Source organism: Scyliorhinus canicula, chromosome 11, assembly GCF_902713615.1.
Source record: "Scyliorhinus canicula chromosome 11, sScyCan1.1, whole genome shotgun sequence".
Classification (NCBI taxonomy): Eukaryota; Metazoa; Chordata; class Chondrichthyes; order Carcharhiniformes; family Scyliorhinidae; genus Scyliorhinus; species Scyliorhinus canicula.
The window spans coordinates 152,607,204-152,620,428 of NC_052156.1; the positions used below are offsets into that span (position 1 = coordinate 152,607,204).

The 13,225-nt window shown below is 44.0% G+C and overlaps 2 protein-coding genes across 8 annotated transcripts in view; one reads left to right on the forward strand and one right to left on the reverse strand.

Moving 5' to 3' along the window:
• cep41 (centrosomal protein 41) overlaps positions 1–4,386 on the reverse strand; it is a 46,193-nt gene extending 41,807 nt beyond the window's left edge. Inside the window, exons 1-2 of the mRNA XM_038811792.1 lie at positions 4,231–4,386; positions 3,277–3,340 (exon numbers count right to left, since the gene is read on the reverse strand). Coding sequence (XP_038667720.1) covers positions 3,277–3,340; positions 4,231–4,263 — 97 coding nt within the window. The 5' untranslated portion in view covers positions 4,264–4,386. The remainder of the gene's footprint in view (positions 1–3,276; positions 3,341–4,230) is intronic.
• Positions 4,387–11,706: 7,320 nt separating this feature from the next.
• Positions 11,707–13,225, forward strand: part of mest — a 56,907-nt gene continuing 55,388 nt past the window's right edge. For 6 of the 7 annotated variants that reach the window (XM_038811799.1, XM_038811801.1, XM_038811793.1 and 3 more), the window contains exon 1: positions 12,167–12,257. The gene's annotated coding sequence lies outside the window, so the exon portion shown is untranslated. Of the gene's footprint in view, positions 11,843–12,166; positions 12,258–13,225 lie in introns of those variants that run through there. The other variant, XM_038811795.1, reaches the window with a different exon arrangement.

Below are 13,225 nucleotides of genomic sequence, written 5' to 3' on the forward strand. Positions count from 1 at the left end.
TTGTCAAGCTCCTGCTCCTCTTCAGCACTAATACCATACCAAATCACAATGCTTGAGAATTCAACTTTCAAGTTTATTTTAAAAGGGAAAAATTATTTCTTGCTGCATTGGATGAAAGCAAAAGTAGCACAAGAACTGATTTCATAGTGAGGTTATATTTGAAATCTCACTTGTTTTGCAAGACTAAAGTGCTTTATTAAAAATAGGGTTAACTGAACTTACTTTATTATTTTTCAGAGAAAGTTATTTTTCCTGCTGCTCATTCATGATGGGGTATTTCAATTATCCTAATGTAACTAGGGTCATAATGGTGTAGAAAGTATTGGGGAAGGCATTTCTGAAATGTGTATATGGAAAGTTTTATTAATAACTCAATGAGGAAGGAAGCAGAACTGTATAAGGAGTTAAGTGGAATAAATGGAGCATGTTTTAGTGGGGAAGCATTTGGGGTACAGTGATTATAATGTCAAGTATCACGTTTGGAATAGTTGTAGAAAAGGACAAGGAACAATGGAGCATAAATTATTTAATTAGAGGAGGTGTATAACATCAATGAGTTGAAAGGGGATTTGGTCCAGGAGGCTTAGAATCAAAAATTGGTCAGCAAGACAGCAAGTGAACAATGGGAAGTTTTCAAAGAAGAGATGATTCAGGTGTTCAGGTACAGAACAGACATTCCCAGAATTGTGGGGAGGTGAACAAAAAGAGCATCAAAGGTTGATCTCCCAAGATGACAAAAGATAGCAAGAAAGTGAAATGAAATTGTAAGATGTGGCTCACATCAAATGTAAGGTTTGCAATACAGTAGAGAACCAAGACAAGTACAGAAAGTACACAAAGACTACTAACCATCACAAGAATATTTTATAAACATATGAATAATAAAACAGTAGTCACAGGAAGAAGGTCTTGTGGTACAGTGTTACTGTCCCTGCCTCTCAACTAGAAGCTCTGGATTCAATCCCACTCCAGTATCTGATGGCCAAGGTCTGTTCATAATGTTGCCAAACAGGTTGAGTACCAACCTGTAAATACTTCCAACATAGACACGGGGGAGATTTCTGGTCATCCACGCAATGGAAAGAAGATGAAGCCCCTACCATCATTATTCATAGTTCCGGGACTACAACATGCATGTAAAAATACATACTGATACCACAACGCGGACTACTTGGAGGTCAGTTGGTTTAGTTGGCTGGACGGCCAATGTGGATTAGATTGGTGCCAACAGCATGAGATTCGATGCCCGTTCCAGCTGGGGTGGATTTTGGATCTGCCTACTTGTCCTACCCATTGGGTTGGCCCTGGAGCTGTTGGTTTGCCTTGCCTTCGGGCAGAGAACTGAAGAAGATGAAGCCAAAGAAAGGGTGGGGCTATTTGTGGGCCAAAAAAACCTTCTTATGAAGGCAAAGAGCATGGTTGAGGTGTGAAATTAGTACTTTGCATTTATCTTCACCAGAAAAGAAGATGTTGCAGATGTGGCAACAGACTTTGATATCTCTATGTATTTAATTGAATTTCCTGCCACCATTACATATCCTTTCATACCCAATTTTCAGGTAAGTTTCTATCTGGCTTTTAAATGCCTCAAATGATTTTGCATAAAACATCTTCAGGAACAGTGTGTTCCATATTCTTACAATCCTTTGTATGACGACAATTTTCCCCGAAATTATTTTCAATCAGATTAGCTTTTATGCCTCCTTGTAGCTAGATTCCCATGCTGCAGGGAAGCCTTGTTCGCTAACCACCCTATCAATTTTCTTCTTTAAACATTTAAATCTGATCATCCATAAACGTTTTCATATTTTGGGAACACAAGTTAAATTTAATGCATCTCATAAATGAATCTCTTTATCAGTATCATCCCGATAAACCATCACTGAAATTCCTCCAAGGGTAGTAGTGTATCAAGGTAAGCTGAAGTTGCCAAAGCTGGACACAATAAGGCCTGACCAGGAGTTTTACAATTACAGTAGTGCCCCATTACAGTGATACTCTTAAGGGTGAAAAATGGGAAATATCAGATTGGATGCCCATTATACACCTCCCCCCATTCTCCTTTCCACTGAATTTAATGAGCAACTGATGGGATTGTGACCATTTTACATCCTGGCTGAAAGTTCAAGCATATATTGTATGTGATGAAATCCAACATATAACTTTAAATCCTACTTACCCAATAGAAACCTGGGTGACAAGGTTACCTGCCCAAATTTAGTGAAGCCCTTCCTTAAATATGGAGATTGGAGTCCAATTGATCTCCGTCCACAATTTCAGCTCTGACCTTAATGGGGAAGCCACTGCGACTTTCTTAGCTGGCTGAACTAGGGAAGAAAGGCTCGAGATTTTAATTTCTTTGTAGGGCCAGTAGGAGCAGGGGTGCTCTATGGGTCTCAGAAGGAATGTTTAGGCCTCCCGTGCCCTAGGCTCAAACAATCCTCTAGCTGAGACCTTTATAAAAGTATATTTTCCCCACCTATCGGCATGTGGCTGACCCAAAAACAAGAATGCTGCAATTGAGTCAAATTAATGGTGACTTGTATGGTTATGAATCCAACTGATGGTACACCAATGTTTTCCATTATAGCTGATATAGAATATGCTATTCCCTTGTAATTGCCATTAAATTAAAATTCAGTAGTAATGTAGTTTAAACCAGATGGCGCACCACTTTCATGTTATATATTTAGTTTAGGATTACAATCAATAATCTATCATGATGGTTGGAAGAGAGAAAACCTTTATGGAAATAGAATAAATCAGCCCTCCACCATTCCCCCCCCCCCCCCCCCCCCCCCCCACCACCACCAAACTTTACATTGACAGGAAGCAGGTATGTTATGCCAAGAATGCAGTGGCTCTCAGAGTCTGGCTGGCATTGATACACTATCTAATCTCACAAATTTATAATGTCCTTTGAAGATTGCATTACCAGCTTTTAGCATGGTTTTTCATTCCATTTTGTTGGCATAGAAATTGCTACATAAAAGGAGACTATTTGGTCCATTGTCCCTCTGCCAGTGCTGGATCATCACAGGAGCTGTGTATTCCAATTCAATTTCTCTGCTTTAGTGCCATTTAGTAATTTTCTTGAAGGGTTTCCCGAATTTCCTCTTAAATGTTGGGATTAACTCTGTTTCATGAGCTATTTTTCAGAATACATTCTATATCCTGATAAAGCTTTGTGTGGAGAAACTGTTTTTCATCTTCCCCTTAATATTTTCACGATCAGTCCTAAAATTGTAAATAATCGCAACAATTCAGCCCACTAACCGGTATCAATTCGTGCACGAACATATCGATACTTCGGATTTGGTACGACTCTTTTCTTCAGAAACTATGGAGAAATAAATCAAATAACAAACATGATTATAATATAAAGACCAAGTTACAGTGAGAGGGAGGAGTTGAGAGCGAGAGAGAGAGAGAGAGAGAGAGAGGAAAAAAGATGTTAAGAAGATTTGACGGCATAGGCGTGAGCACAGGGTGTGTGAGGAGGAGCCCACTGCTGCAGGTCAGAGGGCACTGCATGGGGTGGAAGGCACATTATGAACAGGGAGACACCATGGGTTGGGGGGGGGGGGGCGGGTACTGCAGGGAGGGAGGAAGAATGTAGGGGTAGGTACGCACTCCAGGTGGTGGAGGCACCATTGGGCAGCATTGTGAGGGAGGAAGGAAGGCACTCTGGGGGAGGAGGGGTGCGCACAGCAGGTAAGGGAACCACAGGGGTGGTAGAGAGTGATGGAATCGCAGCTGCATCAGAGGGGAAGGCACCATGGGGTGGCAGAGGGTGAGGGCACTGTAGAGTTGGTAGAGGGCAAGTGCACCAGAGGGTGGCAGTGGGCAAAGGCACCATGGGGTAGGTGGCAGAGGGCAAAGGCACCATGGGGTAGGTGGCAGAGGGCAAAGGCACCACAGTGGGTGGCAAAGGTAGCACGGGGGGGGGGGGGCAGCAAAGGGCGAAGGCATCACGGGGGGTGGCAGTGAGCAAGGGCACTACAGGCAATGTGGCAGAGGGCAGGGACAGCACAGGTAGATGGCAGAGGGCACGGGGGTTGAGGGCACGGGGGTTGAGGGCACTGCTGGGGGCAGAGGGTGAGTGCAGTGGGCAGCACGGCCTCCCCAGCGGGATGGCAGCTCTGGGACTCCGGGGCCCCCCGCGCAACCCTGCCCGAGGCCGGCAGACCCAGGCTCTGCTGGACTGTCCCACACTAACTCTAACTCTACCTGAGGATTGCCGATGGTGCTCTTCACTGACATCTTCACCAATCTGTCCCGCGGCTCCGGCTCCTTCAATCAAACAATCAATAATTTAAAGCCCTGGACGATCCACCGCGATTAACCGCCGCTCACATTCAAACGCTATCCCGATTGGTTGGTGACTTTGAAAGCGGCCAATGGGAGCGCGGGTTATTGCGGGGTGGCGCAGGTCGCCGTTGCCGGGGAGGGCGAGCGGACGGCGGTTGCCGGGGCAACGCCTGGGACGCGGCCGGCTCCGGGGGGGCCGGCAGACCGGGGACAACAATCCCGTCACCCATTGAACTGAGTGCAAACTTACTTTCTGCTGCAGCTACGAGTGAAAAGAAGCTGGCGACTGGATGTTCGCTTTATTTATCCATTCGAAATAAAGCATGGTTGTCAATACAGGTTGAGGTGATGGAAACCGATTTATGACAATTGGCGAAAGAATCCCAGAACAGATTAGATTTTTTTAAATGAAACGAGTTGCTTTGATTTGAAATCTACTGCCGAGAAGATCAATGGAAGAAGATTCAACAACTTTCAAAAGGCAACAATATTCGGAAAAACAAATTGCAGGACTGTTGGGGGAAGGGTGGCAACAATTTCTCCAGCCTGCACAGACACAATGGGCCGAATGGTCCTCCTCTCCGTTGTTATCATTCCCTACACATGTAAAAGATAGTCTAACATCACCTGCTACTTTTCTGCGAATTCTTCTCGTTAGCGGTCAGTTTGCCTGATGTTTTACCACTTTGTGGTTCACTCTCAAAATTGGAAAATTGTTTTTTTTTGTTGTTCCTGAAACATCGAAATAAACACACCTTTAGTCTCAAAATACTCATTGGGAGTAATTCCTACAGCACTGATACTTAGTACATAGAATCCCTACAATGCCCATCGAGTTGGCACCGCCACCCTGAACGAGCACCCTACCTAGGCCCATTCCCCCCACCCTATTACTGTAACCTCATAACCCCACCTAACTTGCACATCTTTGGACACTCAGGGCAATTTAGCATGGCCAATCCACCTAACCTGCACATTTTAGGACGGTGGGAAGAAACTGGAGCACCCGGAGGAAACCCACACAGACACGGGGAGAAAGTGCAAACTCCACACAGGCAGTCACCCAAGGCCGGAATTGAACCAGCCACTGTGCCACAGTGCCACCCCTTGTTACTCCATATATGACTGCAGTGCAAATGATTAGAGGACATAATCTCAGACTAAAGGGTCACCCATTTAAGACAGAGATGAGGAGGGATTTCTTCTCTCAGAGCTATGGAATCTGTGAATTCTTTACCGCATAGAGCTGAAGAGGCTGGGATGCTAAGTATGCTAAGTATCCAGAGTGGGGATTGCAACTTGGTGATTTGGTGCAGTGAGGAAAATCTAATTCTGCTGTTTTTCAGTTAAAAGTGCAGTGTGTAGCTCAGTGGCTGATTGGTTGAAGCTGCCCCCACCCTAATTGCTGAGAGGCAGTTATCTGTCAATCAACTGAGGCCTGTTTAGGGGCACATTGTATTCTTCTCTTTGAAGTTAAGGTATTTTTTGAGTCATCGATTAGCTGAGGTCTGTATAAAAGGCAGACAGAGAGCGCACTCAGTAAGCTAGCGCTTTTCCAGAAGACACATCCGGAGTGAGACACATCCAGAGTGGGGATTGCAACTTGGTAATTTGGTGCAGTGAGGTAAATCGGTGCAAAGTGTGAGGAGGTGCTTTTTCAGAGGTGCTTTTTAACCCTGGTAAGTGACTGGTAAGTAGTTTTTCTTTTCATTGTCTAATGTATTTATTTTTTATTTTGAAATTGTAGTTGTATAGGTTTACCTAAGGTTTAAGACATGGCAGGAGATCCCAGACCCGTGTCATGCTCCTCGTGTGCGATGTGGGAGCTCAGGGACACGTTCACTGTCCTTGGCTCTTTCACGTGCAAGAAGTGTGTTCAGTTGCAGCTCTTGTTAGACCGCTTGACGGCTCTGGAACTGCGGATGGACTCACTTTGGAGCATCCGCGATGCTGAGAAGGTCGTGGATAGCACGTTTAGCGAGTTGGTCACACCGCAGGTGAAAATTAATGAGGGAGATAGAAAATGGGTGACCAAAAGAAAGAGCAAGAGTAGGAAGGCAGTGCAGGTGTCCCCTGCGGTCATCTCCCTGCAAAACAGATATACCGCTTTGGATACTGTTGAGGGAGATGGCTCACCAGGGGAAGGCAGCAGAAGCCTGGTTCATGGCACCGTGGCTGGCTCTGCTGCGCAGCAGGGCAGGAAGAAAAATGGCAGGGCTATAGTGACAGGGGACTCAATCGTAAGGGGAATAGATAGGCGGTTCTGTGGACGCAATCGAGACTCCAGGATGGTATGTCGCCTCCCTGGTGCAAGGGTCAAGGATGTCTCGGAGCGGCTGCAGGACATTCTGGGGGGGGGGGGGGGGGGGGGGGAGGGTGAACAGCCAGCTGTCGTGGTGCACATAGGCACCAACGATATAGGTAAAAAACGGGATGAGGTCCTACAAGCGGAATTCAGGGAGTTAGGAATTAAACTAAAAAGTAGGACCTCAAAGGTAGTAATCTCAGGATTGCTACCAGTGCCACGAGCTAGTCAGAGTAGGAATGTCAGGATAGATAGGATGAATGCGTGGCTCGAGAGATGGTGCAAGAGGGAGGGATTCAAATTCCTGGGGCATTGGGACCGGTTCTGGGGGAGGTGGGACCAGTACAAACCGGACGGTCTGCACCTGGGCAGGACTGGAACCGATGTCCTAGGGGGGGGTGTTTTCTAGAGCTGTTGGGGAGGGTTTAAACTAATGTGGCAGGGGGATGGGAACCGATGCAGGAAGTTGGAAGGTAGTAAAACAGGGACAGAAGCAAAAGGAAGTAAGGGGAAAAGTGCAAGGCAGAGAAGACATAGTCAAAAATCTAAAAGGGCGACAGTACAAGGTACAGTGACTGAGGGGAGCTCAGTGAATAGGCCCAGTAATAACAAAAGGAATAAAACTGGAGATGTTAAGATTCAAAATAGAGGTAAAAAAAAACCAACATAAGTGTACTTTACCTGAATGCTCGTAGTATTCAGAATAAAGTAAATGAGTTGATGGCACAAATCATCGTAAATGACTATGATTTAGTGGCCATTACTGAAACATGGTTAAAGGATGGTCACGACTGGGAGTTAAATATCTGAGGGTATCAAACTATTCGGAAGGACAGAGTGGATGGTAAGGGAGGGGGTGTTGCTCTGTTATTTAAGGATGACATCCGGGCAATAGTAAGGGATGACATCGGTGCTATGGAGGATAAGGTTGAATTCATTTGGGTGGAAATCAGGAATAGTAAGGCGAAAAAGTCACTGATAGGGGTAGTCTATCGGCCACCAAATAGTAACGTTATGGTGGGGCAGGCAATAAACAAAGAAATAACTGATGCGTGTAGAAATGGTACAGCAGTTATCATGGGGGATTTTAATCTACATGTCGATTGGTTTAACCAGGTCGGTCAAGGCAACCTTGAGGAGGAGTTTATAGAATGTATCCACGATAGTTTCCTAGAACAGTATGTAATGGAATCTACGAGGGAACAAGCGGTCCTAGATCTTGTCCTGTGTAATGAGACAGGATTGATTCATGATCTCATAGTTAGGGATCCTCTCGGAAGGAGCGATCACAATATGGTGGAATTTAAAATACAGATGGAGGGTGAGAAAGTAAAATCAAATACTAGTGTTTTGTGTTTAAACAAAGGAGATTAAAGGGGATGAGAGAAGAACTAGCTAAGGTAGACTGGGAGCTAAGACTTTATGGTGGAACAGTTGAGGAACAGTGGAGAACCTTCCAAGCGATTTTTCACAGTGCTCAGCAAAGGTTTATACCAACAAAAAGGAAGGACGGTAGAAAGAGGGAAAATCGACCGTGGATATCTAAGGAAATAAGGGAGAGTATGAAATTGAAGGAAAAAGCATATAAAGTGGCAAAGATTGCTGGGAGATTAGAGGACTGGGAAATCTTTAGGGGGCAACAGAAAGCTACTAAAAAAGCAATAAAGAAGAGTAAGATAGAGTATGAGAGTAAACTTGCTCAGAATATAAAAACAGACAGTAAAAATTTTAACAAATATATAAAACAAAAAAGAGTGGCTGAGGTAAATATTGGTTCTTTAGAGGATGAGAAGGGAGTTTTAATAATGGGAAATGAGGAAATGGCTGAGGAACTGAACAGGTTTTTTGGGTCGGTCTTCACAGTGGAAGACACAAATAACATGCCAGCGACTGATAGAAATGAGGCTATGACAGGTGAGGACCTTGAGAGGATTGTTATCACTAAGGAGGGAGTGATGGGCAAGCTAATGGGGCTAAAGGTAGACAAGTCTCCTGGCCCTGATGGAATGCATCCCAGAGTGCTAAAAGAGATGGCTAGGGAAATTGCAGATGCACTAGTGATAATTTACCGAAATTCACTAGACTCTGGGGTGGTCCCGGTGGATTGGAAATGAGCAAACGTTACACCACTGTTTAAAAAAGGAGGTAGGCAGAAAGCAGGAAATTATAGGCCAGTGAGCTTAACTTCGGTAGTAGGGAAGATGCTGGAATCTATCATCAAGGAAGAAATAGCGAGGCATCTGGATAGATATTGTCCCATTGGGCAGATGCAGCATGGGTTCATAAAGGGCAGGTCATGCCTAACTAATTTAGTGGAATTTTTTGAGGACATTACCAGTGCAGTAGAAAACGGGGAGCCGATGGATGTGGTATATCTGGATTTCCAGAAAGCCTTTGACAAGGTGCCACACAAAAGGTTGCTGCATAAGATAGAGATGCTTGGCATTAAGGGTAAAGTAGTAGCATGGATAGAGGATTAGTTAATTAATAGAAAGCAAAGAGTGGGGATTAATGGGTGTTTCTCTGGTTGGCAATCAGTTGCTTGTGGTGTCCCTCAGGGATCCGTGTTGGGCCCACAATTGTTCACAATTTACATAGATGATTTGGAGTTGGGGACCAAGGGCAATGTGTCCAAGTTTGCAGATGACACTAAAATGAGTGGTAAAGCGAAAAGTGCAGAGGATACTGGAAGTCTGCAGAGGGATTTGGATAGGTTAAGTGAATGGGCTAGGGTCTGGCAGATGGAATACAATGTTGACAAATGTGAGGTTATCCATTTTGGTAGGAATAACAGCAAACGGGATTATTATTTAAACGATAAAATATTAAAGCTTGCCGCTGTGCGGAGAGACTTGGGTGTGCTAGTGCATGAGTCACAGAAGGTTGGTTTACAGGTGCAACAGGTGATTAAGAAGGCAAATGGAATTTTGTCCTTCATTGCTAGAGGGATGGAGTTTAAGACTAGGGAAGTTATGTTGCAATTGTATAAGGTGTTAGTGAGGCCACACCTGGAATATCGTGTTCAGTTTTGGTCTCCTTACTTGAGAAAGGACGTACTGGCACTGGAGGGTGTACAGAGGAGATTCACTAGGTTAATCCCAGAGCTGAAGGGGTTGGATTATGAGGAGAGGTTGAGTAGACTGGGACTGTACTCGTTGGAATTTAGAAGGATGAGGGGGGATCTTATAGAAACATTTAAAATTATGAAGGGAATAGATAGGATAGATGCGGGCAGGTTGTTTCCACTGGCGGGTGAAAGCAGAACTAGGGGACATAGCCTCAAAATAAGGGGAAGTAGATTTAGGAATGAGTTTAGGAGGAACTTCTTCACCCAAAGGGTTGTGAACCTATGGAATTCCTTGCCCAGTGAAGCAGTTGAGGCTCCTTCATTACATGTTTTTAAGGTAAAGATAGATCGTTTTTTGAAGAATAAAGGGATTAAGGGTTATGGTGTTCTGGCCGGAAAGTGGAGCTGAGTCCACAAAAGATCAGCCATGATCTCATTGAATGGCGGAGCAGGCTCGAGGGGCCAGATGGCCTACTCCTGCTCCTAGTTCTTATGTTCTTATGTTCAAGGCTGAGATCGACAGATTTTTAATCAGTAAGAGAAGCAAGGATTATGGGATAAGGCTGGAAAGTGGAGTTGAGGATTATATCAGACCAGCAGGATCTCATTGAATGGGAGAGCAGACCCGATGGACTGAATGGCCTACTTCTGCCCCTATGTCTTTTGGTCTTGTGCAGCAGTATAATGTGGCTGTCTGATGTACATTGTCATAATAATTAGTTAGTATTTCTTTACAAGTAATATAACAAGATAACACTGATAAGTTTGAAGCATAATTTCCGTTAAAGAAGTTGCTAATAACAAATAGATGATTTATATCTAGTTTTACTGACCACATAATCATTCTCAGTACTAGAAAGACAAATTCAGACTTGCAATCAATTTTGTAAATACCAACAGCAACCACCACCGCACCGCCCCCCCCCCCCCCCCCCCCCCCCCCCGCCCCAACTGTCGGTACAGTTTTATTTTTTATTTTTTTATAAATTTAAAGTACTCAATTCACTTTTTCCCAATTAAGGGGCAATTTAGCGTGGCCAATGCACCTACTCTGCACAATGTTGGGTTGTGGGGGTGAAACCCATGCAGACACAGGGAGAATCTGAAAACTCCACATAGACAATGACCCGGGCTGGGATTGAAACTGGGTTCTCGCCGCCGTGAAGCAGCAGTGCTAACCACTGCGTCACCATGCGCCCCCGTTAGTACATTTTTAGAAGAGTCCAAGCATATGTAATTTCAAATTTTTACACTACAAATATCTATTCTATTGAATTTGAAGGCTATCATACTTAACAATTCACCTCCATTCTACTTTTTCTCATTAGATTGAGCTTCCCTAACTGTAGCCCCAATTAATTTTTCACTGCATACTGTTCTCAGGCTCACTGACAGATTGTGTCCTTGTAGTATATGTTACAATTGGCAGTCAGAACTGAAGATTTCAACGTCTCCAGCAAATAATGGAACTAGAGTTTTTAAACTGGTTGCAGTGTAATATCTAATATCTAAAAATGCCCAGATTGCCCTCCTCACCATCATCCCAAGTTCCCCTCCAAGTTACATACCATCCTGACTTGGAAATATATCAGTGGTGCTTAATTGTCAAAACCCTGGAACTCCCTCTCTAACTGAATGTGGTGGTGTCTTCATCACATAGCTTTCAAGAGGAAAGCCCATCAGGACCTTCTAAAAGAGTAACTAGAAATGATCACCTTGATTGCCATCATGCTAAGAATTAACAAAAATATACATATGTGAGACCTTGTCAGAATTATAACCCAGTTTGTAGTACTGCCCAATACAACAGGAATGTGAGCAGTTACCAACTCAGGACAGGAGCAATACTTGGCAGAAGGTTGCATCAGGTCCTTGTTGAGTTTGGTTCACGTGACATACAGTGCCACAAATCAAGTGATGAGTGCAGTTGACATTTTTGTGGAAGTTGGATGTGTTTCCCAGAGAGATGTGCATGGAGAAACTCTAGAATCTTAAATTATCTGGTACCTTCGTTTGCAGGTTTCTGCACCCAGCTGAAAACAAAAAAACAAGCCATAGGATTGTCAACTCACTGATACATAACTGCAATCACCACTATATAAATTGAAGCCCTAGAGATATCCACCAAATTATTGATGTCTTGAGGTATTCTGCTACCTGTGAGTATGTATGTAGAGGGTGCTTACACAGTGGAAATCCGAGTGATTACGTTATTCTTTACGTTTTATAAGTTCTTGTGGTTACGTCATTTATTGGCGATGCCTCTTTTTTTTAAAAAGAGCGAGAAATTTTTGATTAGTTTTTGAGTTGGCGATTCCGGGCCAACCCAGTACCTCCTTCCTATGTGTTATTTTACTATCGAGTCCTACATAGGCTGCAGCCGGTCTACGAAGGTGATATGCATCTGGTGCTGCAGTGAACCTTCCCGGCCAGCAGTGGGAGACATGCTGCTGGCTGAGTGCCCTAGGGATAGTAAAGGGGGCGGGGCGAAGAGGTCAGCGGAATCGAACCGGAAACAATTGTTGCCTCAGGTGAGACGAGCTGTCTTGAAGATGAGAGTTCACCTGAGCGCAGGTAAGTGGCGTCTGGCTCTCACTCACCTGGCTGGCAGTGCGATCGCTGTGCTGCCCGCCGCTCAGGAACTAAATGTTACTACATTTTTCCACCTTCTTAAATAAAAATAACCCCAATTAACATATATTTTAGTCTTAAATATTAACACTTAAATCCAAATTCAGATTTGGAAAATAAGTAATTAGTTCAAATGTTGTTAAAACTTGTTTGAACAAGTTTTGCACAGAATCTCGAGAACAAAGCGTTGACAGTCTTTTTTTTAGGAAGAGCGAAGTTATTGCAGATTATGTTACAATGTATTCCCGAGTTTTTAAGAACAATATTAAAGTCCGCATCTGTTCAGCAACCCAGAAATTAAATCTGTGTTTGTAAGTCAAGTGTATTTTGTGTTCAGAATGTTTTAAAAAAAAGAAAGAACTTGTGGTTAATAGCAGACCATAATGATCTAAATAGCTTATGATCTAAGTAACTTTCCTTGCATTTATTGCCCTGCCCAAACAGCTCCCCCCCCCCCCCCCCCCCCCTCATTTCCAATATTGTTATAAGTAATAAAGAAGTACAGTCAAATATAATTAATAGTAACACAGATTTTTAAAGGTCCTACGATATTTTTTCAGGGCTGCTTTGCTTATATTTAGGAGATTAATGCTTAAGTCCTAAAGAGTCCAGGGTGTTTCTGAAGTTGTCCTGACCTCCCATGCTGGAGGTGTGTGCAGTGTGTTGCACTGTCAAATTTTGTTTAGAACCGCTTCTGTGAAGTCATAGAGGTCGACAACGCACAAGTCCCTTGGGCCCTTTGCATCTGTGCCGGTCAAGAACAGCCATCTCAGTATTGAAATTTCATTTTCCAGAAATGGCTTATACCGTTGCATGGCATGGAATCGCAATTGCACATCTAAATACTTCCTAAATGCTGTGAGGGTCTCTGCCTCCACCACCCTTTCAGGCAGCGAGTTCCAGACCCCATC